Source organism: Hyla sarda, chromosome 8 (genome assembly GCF_029499605.1).
Source record: "Hyla sarda isolate aHylSar1 chromosome 8, aHylSar1.hap1, whole genome shotgun sequence".
Lineage (NCBI taxonomy): Eukaryota > Metazoa > Chordata > Amphibia > Anura > Hylidae > Hyla > Hyla sarda.
In genome coordinates, this window is record NC_079196.1 from 231,906,565 (window position 1) to 231,923,837 (window position 17,273).

Below are 17,273 nucleotides of genomic sequence, written 5' to 3' on the forward strand. Positions count from 1 at the left end.
GCCACAGTTTGAAGACCGCTGCATTAACCCCTTCCATGTTAAAAGTTCAAATCACCCCCTTTTCCTATATAAAAACATGTAAACATAATAAAAATAAACATATTTGGTATCGTTTCGTGCGTAATTGTACAACCTATTAAAATATAACATTATGTATCCCGTACGGTAAATGTAGAAAAATACCAAACCACAGAATTGCAATTTTTATAATATTCCAGAAAAAAAAGTTAAAAAGCGATTAAAAAGTCAGATCAATACCAAAATGGTACCGATACAAAAAACTGATTATGGCGCAAAACATGAGCCCTCATACAGCCTGGTATGCGGAAAAAAATATAAAGCTGCAGGGGTTAAAAAATGGCAATTAAAAAAATTAGAAAAAGTTCAGAATTAGTAAAACATGACGTAAACGATAAAAATCTGGTATTGCTGTAATCAGGAGCCTAAAGTATAAAACTAACATGTTACCTCAACCACAAGGTAAATGGCGCAGAAAAGAAAAACCACCAAATCTGCAAAATTATCTTTTACTATTTCAATTTCACTTCCCCAAATATATATATATTTTGGTTCAGAGAATATATTATTGAAAAATTAAAAGGTGTCATTATAGTAGGTAGGTGTCATTATAGTAGGTAGTTAGTTATCATTATAGTAGGTAGTTATCATTATAGTAGGTAGTTATCATTATAGTAGGTAGTTATCATTATAGTAGGTAGGTATCATTATAGTAGGTAGGTATCATTATAGTAGGTAGGTATCATTATAGTAGGTAGTTATCATTATAGTAGGTAGGTATCATTATAGTAGGTGTCATTATAGTAGGTAGGTATCATTATAGTAGGTAGTTATCATTATAGTAGGTAGGTATCATTATAGTAGGTGTCATTATAGTAGGTAGGTATCATTATAGTAGGTAGTTATCATTATAGTAGGTAGTTATCATTATAGTAGGTAGATATCATTATAGTAGGTAGATATCATTATAGTAGGTAGATATCATTATAGTAGGTAGTTATCATTATAGTAGGTAGATATCATTATAGTAGGTAGTTATCATTATAGTAGGTAGATATCATTATAGTAGGTAGATATCATTATAGTAGGTAGATATCATTATAGTAGGTAGATATCATTATAGTAGGTAGATATCATTATAGTAGGTAGTTATCATTATAGTAGGTAGATATCATTATAGTAGGTAGATATCATTATAGTAGGTAGTTATCATTATAGTAGGTAGATATCATTATAGTAGGTAGTTATCATTATAGTAGGTAGGTATCATTATAGTAGGTAGTTATCATTATAGTAGGTAGTTATCATTATAGTAGGTAGATATCATTATAGTAGGTAGTTATCATTATAGTAGGTAGTTATCATTATAGTAGGTAGATATCATTATAGTAGGTAGATATCATTATAGTAGGTAGTTATCATTATAGTAGGTAGATATCATTATAGTAGGTAGATATCATTATAGTAGGTAGATATCATTATAGTAGGTAGATATCATTATAGTAGGTAGTTATCATTATAGTAGGTAGATATCATTATAGTAGGTAGTTATCATTATAGTAGGTAGATATCATTATAGTAGGTAGTTATCATTATAGTAGGTAGATATCATTATAGTAGGTAGTTATCATTATAGTAGGTAGATATCATTATAGTAGGTAGTTATCATTATAGTAGGTAGTTATCATTACAGTAGGTAGGTATCATTATAGTAGGTATTTATGGCTATTATAGGGCGAGGAGGAAAAAATCAGAGCATAAAAGCGAAAATTGGCCGGACAAGTGGATCGTCATGAGGGACAAGTAGATTTTGCTCCATTTTAGTCCCGTGGACAAGTCGTTTTTTTTTTTTTAATTTCCACACCCCTGTAGTATATAATGTATTATGGCCCCACTGTTGTGTTCCAGGGCTCGGCTCCTATATATATACACTAGCTGAGTACCGTTGCCCGGTTTTTCCTTCCTAATCCTTGTTGGGGAGGAAAATCAACAAAGGAGGAAACTTTTGACTTCATATCCCGTCCTCATATATTGTTGTCATATCCCAACCCCATATCCTGTCCTCATATCCTGACCTCCTATCCCGACCTCCTATCCAGTCCTCCGATCCCGTCCTCCTATCCTGTCCTCCAATCCCGTCCTCCTATCCTGACCTCCTATCCCGACCTCTTATCCCGACCTCCTATCCCCTCCTCCGATCCTGTCCTCCGATCCCGACCTCTTATCCCGACCTCTTATCCCGACCTCTTATCCCGTCCTCCTATCCCGTCCTCCTATCCCGACCTCCTATCCCCTCCTCCGATCCTGTCCTTCCATCCCGTCCTCCTATCCTCGACCTCCTATCCTGTATACCGTCCTCCTATCTCCACCTCCTATCTCCACCTCCTATCTCCACCTCCTATCCCGTCCTCCTATCCCGACCTCCTAACTCGACCTCCTATCCCAACCTCATATCCCGTCCTCCTATCCTCGACCTCCTATCCTGTATACCGTCCTCCTATCTCCACCTCCTATCTCCACCTCCTATCTCCACCTCCTATCTCGACCTCCTATCCCGACCTCCTATCCCCTCCTCCGATCCTGTCCTCCTATCTCCACCTCCTATCCCGACCTCCTAACTCGACCTCCTATCCCCTCCTCCGATCCTGTCCTCCTATCTCCACCTCCTATCCCGACCTCCTAACTCGACCTCCTATCCCCTCCTCCGATCCTGTCCTCCTATCTCCACCTCCTATCACGATCTCCTATCCCGTCCTCATATCCCGATCCATAATATGTGACCAGGTAATGAAATATCTCCGGCCGTAGGGAAGTTATGTGGGAACATACATTCCCCATTGATTTTTGTGGGACTTTAAACAAAAACCCCGACCCTCACAAATGGGGGTAGTTAAGGGTTAAATTAACTCTCCTATATTTTAAGTGGACATATAAGTAACATGTGACCAAGTATTATGGAAATATCTCCAGCCGTTTGGAAGTTATGCAGTAACATATATTTCCCATAGACTTGTATAGGACTTTAAACATAAGCCCCGCCCCTGGCAAATGGGGGTGAGTAAGGGTTAAATCACCGATCCTATGTTTGTTGGTGACATATAAGTAACATGTGACCAAGTGTAATGGTAATATCTTTAGCCGTTTGGACGTTATTGTGGAACATACATACACATACATATATATACATATACACACATATATACACACATATATACATATATACACACACACATTGGGGGAGATTTATCTTTGCTTTTAGAGCATTTTTTCTCTATGTTTTGGCGCGGTTTAGGCGCATGCAGCTTGTTTTGAGCCTTTTGATACAGACAGTTTTAATCTTTTTGCCTACCCGGAGAGCTTTCTCTTTTTGACCATGCAGGGTCAGGTATTTATCATTTGTGACTTTTGTCAAAATTCGCTATTTTGTGTGCAAAGGTACTTTTTTAGGCGCAAAGCTCCACCCCCTACCAGTAGGCGCGAGAATAATTTCTACCTTCCACAATTCAACCTTTAACCCCTTGAGGACGACAGCGTCCCACTCCCTTTCGATGACACGTGCTCAGGAGCTGAACGCGAGTCATAGCTGGGTGGTCCTATCGGTCACCAAGACCCATCTCTAATGCCAGACATCACCGATCACGGCGATGCCCGGATTTAACCCCTTAGACACCACAATCAAATTTTATTATAGCGTCTAAAATGCAAGTAAAAATGTCCCGGCAGCCCTAAGAAAGTAAAAACACCAAACCTGCAAATTCAGGACCCGGGAAAGTGTCTAGAAGAAGTGTATGTGGTCGAGCTCTTCCCACCACAGCAGAGCTGCGCAAAATTCATCATCTTGATAAATAAGATGCACGCTCATCAAACCCACCACCCAAATAAATGTGGGGAAATAGCTCAACCGTAGACGTTCTTTCATAAATCTGGGCCATTGAGTTTTATATAAATAATGTATTATGGCCCCACTGTTGTGTTCTAAGGCTTGGCTCCTGTGTATATATATATATATATATATATATATATATACTGTATAATGTATTTATGGCCCCACTGTTGTGTTCTAAGGCTTGGCTCCTGTGTATATATATATATATATATACTGTATAATGTATTTATGGCCCCACTGTTGTGTTCTAAGGCTTGGCTCCTGTGTATATATATATATATATATATTGTATTTATGGCCCCACTGTTATGTTCTAAGGCTTGGCTCCTGTGTATATATATATATATATATATATATATATATATATATATATATATACTGTATAATGTATTTATGGCCCCACTGTTATGTTCTAAGGCTTGGCTCCTGTGTGTATATATATATATATATATATATATTGTATTTATGGCCCCACTGTTATGTTCTAAGGCTTGGCTCCTGTGTATATATATATATATATATATATATATATATACTGTATAATGTATTTATGGCCCCACTGTTATGTTCTAAGGCTTGGCTCCTGTGTATATATATATATATATATATATATATATATATATACTATATATACTGTATAATGTATTTATGGCCCCACTGTTGTGTTCCAGGGCTCAGCTCCTTCTACTCGGAGTTGATGAAGGGATTTGGTGCCGGATCTCGTATCTGGGAATTGCTGGACCGGAAACCTGTGATGCCTTTTAATGGTGAGAGCAAAGTCCTGAAGATAAGATGTAAACCTGGACGCAGCGACTGGAAAGAACGGCGAGGGGGGGGGGATCCATCTGTAATATCACTAATTAAAGTTTTATGGCTGATGGATGATAATGATTATGAGGTTACCTGGATACACACTTCCGTACTGGTTGACGCATGACGTCTCCTATCTGCAGGATAGATGGTGAGAGTCTGAACAGTGGGGTCCATCACTTTGGACCCCCAAGATCATGGGAACAGGGGCCCTTTGATTGTTTGGTGCTTCTCTGATCAGACTCTTCACATGTCCGACGATGGGTGTCCATCATGGGAAAAACCCCTGAAAGATGATGACAATGATTGATGATGAATTGTGGATGATGGGTGATGGATTTACCTAGGTGGAAGATAATTTATGATGAAATGATTTGCCTAATGAAGATGATGTCTATGAAGATGAATGTTGATTGACAGATAATAAATAATTGATAATCTGTGGTTATGAATGATGATATATGACATAAGATGTTGTCGGTAGTGATTGATGGATGATAAATCGTGGACAATTATGGATCATGAGGATATGTGGCAAACATGGTGGATAATGATGGATGATGATGATTGGTGGATGATGATGGTTGATGGATGATGATGATTGGTGGATGATGGATTATGATGGTTGCTGGAGGATGATTGATGGATGATGATAATTGATGGAAGATGATGGTTGATTGGAGGATGAGGATGATTGGTGGATGATGATGGTTGATGGATGATGGCTGTGACCGGTGATTGATGAATGATGATGATTGGTGGATGATGATGATTGGTGGATGATGATGATTGGTGGATGATGATGATAGATGATGATTGATGGATTATGATGGTTGATGGAGGATAATGGTTGATGGAGGATGAGGATGATGGATGATGATGATTGATGGATGATGATGATTGGTGGATGATGATGGTTGATGGATGATGACTGTGATGCCTACTGATAATTCTGTCGTCTCTTGGTTGGACATTACAGAGGGCTTAGTAATTACACCTGAGAAGTTTAGAGGAGCCCTGGATTTCCGGGACGTGAGCTTCATGTACCCAAGCCGGCCAGATGCTCCTATTTTCCAAGATTTGAACCTCTCCATCCCGTCAGGATCAATGATGGCCGTGGTGGGACCAAGCGGCTCTGGAAAATCCACGTTAGTTTCTCTGCTGTTGCGGCTGTACGATCCCAGCACAGGTGAGGGCTGTACAGCGAGGATGGTGCAGGACACTCGGGCTGCTCCAGTAGATCCACCAGGTCTATACTTGCACCGTATAGTGGCCCCAGTCTGTATTGTGTGGTGATGGGTGATGAGCACTGGTTATGTTGGGCATGGTCATCCCTGTGACCTGTTTTTTCCACTATTCTGGATATGGGTGGAGGGGTTGGGTTCTCCTCTTCTCGCTCAGGATAGCCATACTGTCACTTTTGTTTTCCCAGGATCTATCTATATTGATGGACATGACCTGCGTCACCTCAACCCACTTTGGTTACGGTCTAAGATCGGCACCGTCAGCCAGGTAACCTCCTCCACCTTTTATTATCAAGGATCGTTCAGTCTCTAGATGGCCATGACCCTGTGGTTCGCTTCCTTGAAATCCTTAGTAATCATAGGAATTATGTGATGATTCCTGGTGCCTACATGGACCTGATTGGCTTCATATGGCAAAAAAGAAGATTATTGGTGTAAAAGTAAACCAGCCTAAGCAGCCGGATGATCACTGACCTCCATGATACTTATAATGGTGTCCATGGGGGTTACAACCCAAATAGAGAAGTGGGAGGTGCAGCCTCTTCTCCCTCTAGAAGACAACACATTCACAAGGGATAGGGTTTGGACATCTCTATGGGGGTCTGATGGTTCTGCAGTCTATGGGGGTCTGATGGTTAGATCAGATAATCTCACTGCAGACTAACATTAACCTATAAAGGACTCAGCCCATTTGGGCCTTAAGGACTCGTTTTAGTTTTTTCCTCCTCGCCTCCAAAAAATCATAACTCTTTTATATTTTCACCCACAGACTAGTATGAGGGCTTGTTTTTTGCGCGACCAGTTGTCCGTTGTAATGCCATCACTCACTTTACCATAAAATGTATGGCGCAACCAAAAAAATACTATTTGTGTGGGGAAATTAAAAAGAAAACTGCAATTTTGCAAGGTTTTGTTTTCACGCCGTATAATTTACGGTAAAAATGACGTGTGTTCTTTATTCTTTGGGTCAATACGATTAAAATGATACCCATGATAACATACTATTTCTATTACTGTTGCGCTTAAAAAAAAATCGCAAACTTTTGAACCAAATTAGTACGTTTAAAATCCCCCTATTTTGAAGACCTATAACTTTTTCATTTTTCCGTATAAGCGGCGGTATGAGGGCTAATTTTTTGCGCCATGATCTGTACTTTTTATTGATACCATATTTGCTTATATAAAAATATTAATACATTTTTGGGGGAATAAAATGTTATAAAAAAGCCGCAATTTTGGGATTTTTTTTTTACGTTCACGCCGTTCACCGTATGGTATCATTTACATAATATTTTAAAAGTTCAGATATTTACACACAATGTGATACCAAATATGTATATAAAAATGTTTTTTATACTTTTTGGGGGTGAAATAGGGAAAATGGGACAATTTACGTTTTTATTGGGGGAGGGTTTTTTCCACATTATTTTTACTTTTTTTATAATTTTTTTTACTTTTTTTAAATGTATTTTTACACTTTAATAGTCCCCATAGGGGACTATTTATAGCAATAATTTGATTGCTAATACTGTTCAGTGCTATGTATAGGGCATAGCACTGATCAGTGTTATCCACTATCTTGTGCTCGATCTTAGACCAGAGCAGAAGACCCATGGAAGCCAGTGGAGGCAGGTGAGGGGACCTCCGTCTGCTGTTCTGGATGATCGGATCGCCGCGGCAGCGCTGCGGGCGATCCCATCATCCATTTTAGTGTCAGCAATGCTGCAGATGTCGTGATCTGTATTGATAACAATATCTGAGGGGTTAATGGCGGACATCCGCGTGATCGCGGAGGTCGGCCATTACCGGCGGGTCCCTGGCTGCTATCAGCAGCTGGGACCTGCCGCGCATGATCCGGGCATCACTCCGATGCTCGCGGTTATGTATAGGACATAAATGTACGTCCTGGTGCGTTAAGTACCACCTCACCAGGATATACATTTACTTCCTGCATCGTTAAGGGGTTAAAGGGGTACTCCACTGGGCAGCGTGGAACTAAATAGTCTGAATGCTGTTTTCGCGCTGGGGGGCATTGATCACGCCCCTCGTGATGTCACAGCCACGCCCCTCAATGCAAGTCTGTGGGAGGGGGTGTGCCAGCCACCACGCCCCCTCTCACATACTTGCATTGAGAGGGCGTGGCCATGACGTCACAACGGAGCGAGGCCGACCCCCGCAGCGCAATAACAGCGCTCGGAACATTTAGTTCAACGCTGCCCAGTGGAGTACCCCTTTTAAGGTGTCTCACCGCTCTACCCCAGCCCCCTAGGAGAGACTCTGGCCCCCAGAATATATTTGTCGTAAGAGAATATAGGGAGGATTCCCTTGACCTGTTGTCTTCTCTTTGTCATCACTGCAGGAACCGGTCTTGTTCTCCTGCTCTATCTCGGAGAATATTGCCTATGGGGCAGAAGACCCTTCTACAGTCACACCGGAGCAGATACAGAGGGTGGCTGAGGTCGCCAACGCCATGGGGTTCATTGAAAACTTCCCAAAAGGTTTTGACACTGTTGTTGGGGAGAAAGGCGTCCTCCTGTCAGGTACGGCCATCGCTATGGGACCAACCATCGTGGATTTACTTCTAGACACAACTTCATATCCACCTCACAGACAGCTAGACGCCATCTAATCCGCCTTCCGATAGTACAACCTGATCTAACGAGTTATTAGTCAGCGACACGTTAACCTTCACCACGCTGGCACCTTCTCAGAGACCCCTCCCATTCATTCTGTGGGTGCACGGTGTAGACTTGAGTAAAATTAAAGGAGAAAATCTTCACAAAATTGAAGCCTCCATCCAGAGATATTATTATTTTCTCCAATATTATTATTTCTTACCCGATGTTGTGTTTAGTCGAAATGTAAAAAATAAATAAAATAAAAAACATTTTTTTCCGTTATCTTTTAAAATACACATCCGCCATTTTTTGATTTTTTTCAGGTGGACAGAAACAAAGAATTGCCATTGCCAGAGCGTTACTTAAGGTGAGTCTCCGTATAATACAATGTTCTACCGAATCAGTCATCAGATTTGTTTTAGATTTAGAAGTGCCCCGATTGCCCTGAAAAGTTGTGTAGGTCTCACAGGACTGTATCCTACTGTATCTAAGTTCCTTAAATGGGCGCTGTCAGATACAAAAACTTTTGATATGTTGTAAAGCATGTATAACCAATAGGTTTTGTAATTGATTTCATTAGAAAATTTTCAGTATTTCATACAGAACAATCCAGTCAGACAACTGCCCCCCCCCCTGCCTGCTCTAACACATACTAGTCCTGCTGTGTCCATGAGTCATCACCTATGTCATGGACACACTTCCTTGATTGACAGCTGTGAGTGCAGGGCTCCTCCCACTGTCAGCTTGTGTCCCGCTACTGTCAGTGAGGACAAGCTGGGAGTTGTAGTTTTGCTAATGCTAGGGGAGATGTGAGCAGACAGCATACTGAGGGAGGGGGCGGAGACCTGCACAGTGAGGCCACGCCCCCTCCCTTTGAGAGGAATTCAGACTAGTCAGCTAAAATAAAAGTGTAATAAAAAATAAAGGTGCTAGACACATAAAACTTTGATGTACAGTGACCCCCGACCTACGATCATTTCAAAATCCGATGCTTTTGTATGTCGGGGCCATCGCATAAACGGCTATCCTACAGCGCAGACTGCTTCAGCTACCGCCGCATAGCCGTTTACGGTGCCCCGTGTGCTCCGCTGACGATCACTTACCTGTCCATGGGGCTCCGGACCGTCCTCTTCGGGATCCCCTGCATCGTCGGCGCTCTCCATCGTCGTCATCACGTCGCTGCGCACGCCGTCCCGTCATCCAATAGGAGTGCCGTGCGTAACGACGTGATGGCGGCAACAGAGAGTGAGGAGGCCGGGGAAGCGGAGGCCTTGCTGGAGCGTCGGGGACAGCGATGGAAGGCGACATCCAGGGCAGCGGTGACGGTCCGGAGCGGCGGGGACAGGTGAGTATAATCTCCAATACCAGTGGTCTTCAACCTGCGGACCTCCAGATGTTGCAAAACTACAACTCCCAGCATGTCCGGACAGCCGTTGGCTGTCCGGACATGCTGGGAGTTGTAGTTTTGCAACATCTGGAGGTCCGCAGGTTGTAGACCACTGTCCTATACTTTACATTGCATGGATCCCTCAACATACGATGGTTTCAACAAACGATGGTCCATTTGGAGCGGATCACCATCATATGTTGAGGGACCACTGTACATGGTCAGGATTAGGTACTGAGTGATATATTACAAAAAAAAAGTTTTTTTGTTGTATCTGACGTTTTTTTTTTTATTTTATTTTTTTTCAAATCAAGTGGCTCCAGAAAGTTAAACAGATGCTGTATGCTCCACAGGAAGTTGTGTAGTTCTTTCCAGTCCGACCACAGTGCTCTCTGCTGACACCTCTGTCCATGTCAGGAACGGTCCAGAGTAGGAGCAAATTCCCATAGCAAACCTCTCCTGCTCCGGACAGTTCCTGACATGGACAGAGGTGTCAGCAGAGAGCACTGTGGTCAGACTGGAAAGAACTACACAACTTCCTCCGGAGCATACAACAGCTGATAAGTACTGGAAGGATTAAGATATTTTAATAGAAGTAAATGACAAATCTGTTAAACTTTCTGCCACCAGTTGGTTTAAAAAGTATTATTTTCCACCGGAGTACCCCTTTAAAGGAGTTCTGCAGCTAAAATTAACTTATCCCCTTCCCACAGGATAGGGAATAAGTAGCTGATTGCGAAGGGACCCCCGCGATCTCTGGAATGGGATCCTATCTTACTCAGTGATAGGGCTTGTTTCAGAGATCATGGGGGTCCCAGTGGTCGGACCCCCACAATCAGCTAGTTATCCCCTATCCTGTGGAGTTAATTTTGGCTGCTGCACTCCTTTAACGCCAAGACCCCATAACCCCTAACACTAATCACCTTTTTCCTGATCACCAAATTGTGAGCGAGGTCCCTGAAATTAGATCCAAAATGTTCTGGATTCTGATTCACTCAAAGTGTTTTGAAAATTTAGAAGACATTTCCCCACAGTCCAAATGGATTTGCTCATCTCTACATTGTTCCTATCGGGTCCCTGGGACTGGATCACAATCTGGTCACAAATATGGTTATTGACAAATGATAAAACCGTCCTTGTGTGCCACTCGGTGGGAGGAGACCCCCGGCCCAATGACAAATGGGGTACTGGGGGGCTGCATTATAGAGTGCACTAGGAAAATGTTCTCGCCCTTCTATATCCTTTCACATTTTGTTTTGTTGCGGCCTTGACCTAAAAATAATTTAAAATAAAACATAATATATATATATAGTAAATTTGAGCAGCCGTATTAGTCCAGTGATGTAAATCCTAAAATGTCGCAGTATCTTGTAATGACCTTTTTTATTGGACTAACAGCATTTTGTAGAGAAGCTTTCGGGATTCCTCCCTTTATCAAGTCCAAAGCAAATCTTTAAAGGGAGGAATCCCGAAAGCTTCTCTACAAAATGCTGTTAGTCCAATAAAAAAGGTTATTACAAGATACTGCGACATTTTAGGATTTGTATATATATATATATATATATGTCAGCACAACAACCTAATACACAGGTGCACGCTGCTGTGGCAGATACAGAATATCCAAAAAAGAGGATTGCAGCAGCACCACACATTGGTGGAAAAAATTGAGGCTCTTAGCGCACTTTTTGATCAAAACGTGTCCCCCCATCTACCACGGCTAGGCCACCTCCCAGTGGGGGGATACGTTTTGATCAAAGAGTGCACTAAGAGCCTCAATTTTTTGACCAATATGTGCTGCTGCAATCCTCTTTTTTTGTATACTATACCGTATTTTTCGCCCTATAAGACGCACTTTTTCTTCCCCAAAACTGGGAGGGGGGGGGAGGAAAGTTGGTGCGTCATATACGGCGAATACACCCCTATCGCGGCGGTCCCTGCGGCCATCAACGGCCATGACCCGCGGCTAATACAGGACATCACCGATCGCGGTGATGCCCTGTATTAACCCTTCAGACGCGGCGATCAAAGGTGACCCTAAAGTGACACTAACCCGGCTGCTCAGTCGGGCTGTTCGGGTGAAATCGCGGCGTCCCGAACAGCTTACAGGACACCGGGAGAGACCTTACCTGCCTCCTCGGTGTCTTCTCCGTACCGGGATCCCCTGCATGGCCGGCGCTCTCCTTCGACGTCATCCCGGCGTCGTCCCGTCATCCAATAGGAGCGGCGTGCGTAGCGTAACAACGTGATGACGGCGACGGAGAGCATGGATCCCGGGGAAGAAGACGTCCGGAGCGTCGGGGACACCACAGGGACGCGGCGACAGCGATGGAGCGACATCCAGGGCAGCGGTGACGGGTCTGGAGCGGCGGGGACACGTGAGTATTACCTCCTATACCAGTGGTCTTCAGCCTGCGGACCTCCAGATGTTGCAAAACTACAACTCCCAGCATGCCCGGACAGCCAACGGCTGTCCGGGCATGCTGGGAGTTGTAGTTTCACAACATCTGGAGGTCCGCAGGTTGAAGATCACTGTTTGGTTCCCGAATCTTTTTTTTCTAGATTTTGCACCTTTAAAATTGGGTGCGTCTTATATGCCGGTGCGTCCTATAGGGCGAAAATTACGGTATATAATTTTTTTTTATTTTTTATATATTTTTTTTTTTTTATAAATAAGCATTTACATTCTGTTGTCATTTTAAGGTACTGAGCAACATAAAATATAAAAATGTAAAAAATAATCCAGTTTAACCCATGATTCTGAGCTCAATACCCCACAATGACAACAGAATGTTAGAAATTTTTTTGCAAATTTATAAAAATGTATTAAAAATGGAAAACTTCTCCTTGAGTAAAAGGCCTCCCCATAACTTTTATTCCTTTTTTTTCCTTTTCTTTAGAACCCCAGAATTCTTCTCCTGGATGAAGCGACGAGGTAACGTAATCATCGCCAATATCCTGCGCACTGTTACACAGATCCTCCGACCAGCTAAGGGTTAATCACGGACATATTTGATCCCTATCCAAACCTCGGCGCTCAGGGCCGGTACGACCGGATTTGGGAGGTTTATGTTTTTCTTTACTGTTCCTGTGACCAAAAATCAAAGGTTAATACGGAGCAAATATTAGAAATAGTGAAGAACTGAGGACGAGCTGGAACGCGCGGCGGCGGCGGAGAGATACGCTACAATATTATTCCCGAAAATTCCACATTTTACTATTTGTCGTGATCTCTCGCTACATTTATAACCCAATATTTTTTTTTTTTAAGAATTATTAGAAATCTGTTCCGTCCCATTTTCCCTCTTTTGAGATCCTTCTTCATTTATTTTAACTTTTCATCATATAATTTTTAGGCCATCAATAAATTTCCTACGCTGCGCCGAATATACACCTGAATAGCGGCAAAAAGATGCCGAAAAACCAATAGGGTTAACCCTTTTAACGAGACGTAAACACGTCATGGTGGTGTTAAAGAAGTACTCCGCCCCAAGATATCTTATCCCCTATCCCAGCAGCAGGACCCCCGCGATCTCCCTGCTGCTGAGCGTCGGGTGCAGCTCTGGAGGCTCATGATGTCACGACCACGCCCCACTTGTGATGTCACAGCCACGCCCCCTCAATGCAAGTCTATGGGAGGGGGCGTGACATCGTCACGCCCCCTCCCGTAGACTTGCATTGAGGGGGCGTGGTCGCAAAGTCACACGCTGGGTGTGGCCGTGACGTCACGAGCCTCCGCCCCGCATCACCAGTCACTCTGCACCGGATGTGTGGGGTGCCGCAACTGATAGGCCCTTGGATAGGGGATAAGATGTCTAGGGGCAGAGTACCCCTTTAAGGATGTTTGGCAGGGGCTCCTGACTCGAGCCTGTGCCATATGGGTCAGTCCTTAGCTGATTAAAGTAGTTAAGGGCTGCCATAGATTTGGCGGGCTATTAACCCTTTAAGGGTACGTTCAGACGAGCGGATTTACAGCGTATTTTATGCTGCGGATCCGCCGCTGAAGGACCTCTGTATGCTGCCTTTACATGTACCTGCTCGAAGCGGCAATACGCCACTATGTGCAGACACACTGAAGCGATGTGCGAGTCGCCGCGTATGCGCGGTGTACTCGCACACATCGCGGCCGCTCCCCCTGCTCTATGAGCTAGGCCGAGAGCTGCCGCGATGTCAGAGTATATTGCGCAGGCGACTAGTAAATCGCAGTGTGTCTGCACGTAGTGGCGTATTGCCGCTCCGAGCAGGCACATGTAAAGGCAGCATACAGTGGTCCTTCAGCGGAGGATCCACAGCGTAAAATACGCTGTAAATCCGCTCATCTGAACGTACGCTAAAGGGACATTTATATGGCCCCTCATGGTCTAGTGGGGTGGATGGCCACGGTAAAGCCCTCCCCCAACCCGCCCCGCAGCACCATTGCGGGAGCCCCGGATGGGCTTACTTCTCCTTCCTGCCTGCCTGAGGCTCTACATTTTATAGAGCGCACCTGGACCAGGCTTTATTGATGAGCGCAGAGCACACAGATCAATGCAATTCTATAGAACTGCATTGATCTGTATGAGGAATCTAATGATTCCTCCTCAATGGGAACAATAAAGAAACAAAAAAAACTAAATAAAAGTTTAACATAAATTAAACCCTTCCTTACTAAAAGTTTTTCCATTTTCCATATAAAAATATTAACATAATAAAAAATAAAAAAATCACTAACTCTTTCAATCATTCCTTCCCCTAATAAAAGTTTGAATCACCCGGCATTTCCAAGAATAAAAAAAAACACAGTGTAAATAAAAATAAACATATGTAGTATCACCGCGTGCGGAAATGTCCGAATTATAAAAATATACCGCTTTTTAAACCGCACGTTCAATGGTGTACGCACAAAAAAATTCCAAAGTCCAAAATAGCGTACTTTTGGTCACTTTTTATATCATGAAAAGATTAATAAAAAGTGATCAAAAAGTCCAATCAATGCAAAAATGGTACCGACAAAATCTTCAGATCACGGCGCAAAAAATGAGGCCTCATGGCGCCCTGAAAACGGAAAAGAAAAAAAGTTATAGGGCTCAGAAAAGGACAATTTTAAACGTATAAATTTTCCTGCATATAGTTATGATTTTTTTTCAGTAGTAATACAAAATAAAACCTATATAAGTAGGGTATTATTTTAACCGTATGGACCTAGAGAATAAAGATAAGATGTCATTTTTACCGAAAAATGTACTACGTAGAAACGGAAGGCCCTAAAAGTTATAAAACGGCATTTTTTTTTCAGTTTTGTCGCACAATGATTTTTTTTTTCCCGTTTCGCCGTAGATTTTTGGGTTAAATGACTGACGTCATTACAAAGTAGAATTGGTGGCGCAAAAAATAAGCCATCATATAGAATTTTAGGTGAAAATTTTAAAGAGTTATGATTTTTTTAAAGTTAACGAGGAAAAATTGAAAATGAAAAAAATTGAAAAAGCCCCGGTCCTTAAGGGGTTAAATCAACTGGTGGTAGAAAGTTATGCAGATTTGTCAATTACTTCTATATAATAATCTTAATACTTCCAGTACTTATCATCTGCTGTATGCTCCAGAGGAAGTTGTGTAGTTCTTTCCAGTCTGACCACAGTGTACTCTACTGACATCTTTTTCCATGTCAGGAACTTTCTAGAGCAGGAGAGGTTTTCTATGGGGAATTGTTCCTGCCCTTTATAGTTCCTGACATGGACAGAGGTGTCAGCAGAGAGCACTGTGGTCAGACTGGAAAGAACTACACAACTTCCTATGGAGCATAAAGCAGCTGATAAGTACTGGAAGGGTTAATATTTTTAGATAGAAGTCATTTACAAATCTGTATAACTTTCTACCACCAGTTGATTGAAAAAAAAAAAAAGTTTTCCACTGGAGTACCCCTTTAAGAACATCTACCATATCACTTCAGTGCCCCATTATTGATACCCTCCATATTCATTATTGACTTTCACACTTGTTTCCGCGCAGCGCCCTGGACGCAGAGAACGAATACCTCGTGCAGGAAGCCCTGGACCGTCTGATGGAAGGCCGGACGGTTCTCATCATCGCCCATCGGTTGTCCACCATTCAGAACGCAGATGCTGTGGCCGTCCTGGACCAGGGCCGAGTGGTGGAATGCGGTAAACACGAGCAACTCCTGCAAAACCGGAACGGCCTCTTCAGTAAACTGATGGAGAAGCAGTCCAGCCTCCTGCGCCATAGAGACGCTGCCCTGAGCGCCCCCCGGTGACCGCACAACAATTTGGTTTTTTTATTCAAATTTTCTGTTATTTATACATAAGATATATTTTTCAGATGTTTTTGGAATCAGTTTTCATAATTTTTTATTATTTTTTTTCTAACCACATTTTTAAGCATTGGGGACATCCCCTCAGGGGGTCTCGCTCTCTCTCTCTCTGTTGCTGCTGTTTATGACGTTCCAGCCGTGATGACGTAATGTGGATCAATGTATCTCCTGGTACCGAGTATAGGATATAATATTACATAAAATATAAAGAAATAATAAAAAAATATTTTTGAGAACATTTTCTGGATTTAACTTTATTTATTTATTTTATATTTTTGCGTATTTTGCTAAATCTACAAAAAAAATAAAATCACGTGGACCATAAGAGATCTCCTCCAACCCCGTGTCATTCCACGTGATTACAGCAACCTATTGTTACCATGGTGACGTCCCTATAGAAGATGTGTCACGTTGTTGATGGCGCTATAAGAAGACATGTCACCATGCTGATGGCTTATAGAACATGTCATGATGGAGATGTCCTATGGAAGACGTGTCACTATGGAGATGTCTATATAAAGGATGTGTCACCATGGTAATGTCACTGTAGAAGTTTCCATTACAAGCCAAGAAGCAAAATTTAGTAGCCACACAATGGTAAACACCTCTTTATCCACAATGGAAAGCTACCCCTAGGTGGTGCTCTATCAGATATAGGCGCATTTGAATCATTTCTATAGAGAACAAAGATGGCACTCACCATGTATCACAACAAATGTTCTGTTATTCAGACAGTATAAGTTCTAGATGCAGATGACAAACAGGCCGTCGGCCATCTTCATCTAGTACTTATGCTGTCTAAATAACAGAAAATTTGCCACCTTTGTTCTATGAAGAACTGTAGAAGACTTATTAATGCAAAAATTTACCACACGTCTCAATTAATGAAAAATAAAGAAAATGATAATTAAAATTAACTGTAGATCAGGAGCCATCAGGTTAGCCATAAAATCCACGGGAGTCCTAAGGTGAGCCATAAAATCCACGGGAGCCCTAAGGTGAGCCA

At 42.4% G+C, this 17,273-nt stretch overlaps 1 protein-coding gene across 4 annotated transcripts in view; it reads left to right on the plus strand.

Annotated features, from left to right (window-relative positions):
* The window catches only part of ABCB10 (ATP binding cassette subfamily B member 10), a 51,139-nt gene extending 34,647 nt beyond the window's left edge, over positions 1-16,492 (plus strand). For 3 of the 4 annotated variants that reach the window (XM_056534808.1, XM_056534807.1, XM_056534805.1), the window contains exons 7-13: positions 4,576-4,671; positions 5,694-5,903; positions 6,147-6,226; positions 8,318-8,498; positions 8,900-8,943; positions 12,861-12,895; positions 15,949-16,491. In XM_056534808.1, coding sequence (XP_056390783.1) covers positions 4,576-4,671; positions 5,694-5,903; positions 6,147-6,226; positions 8,318-8,498; positions 8,900-8,943; positions 12,861-12,895; positions 15,949-16,210 — 908 coding nt within the window. In that variant the 3' untranslated portion in view covers positions 16,211-16,491. Of the gene's footprint in view, positions 1-4,575; positions 4,672-5,693; positions 5,904-6,146; positions 6,227-8,317; positions 8,499-8,899; positions 8,944-12,860; positions 12,896-15,948 lie in introns of all 4 variants that reach the window. The other variant, XM_056534804.1, reaches the window with a different exon arrangement.
* The last annotated feature ends 781 nt before the right edge of the window (positions 16,493-17,273 follow it).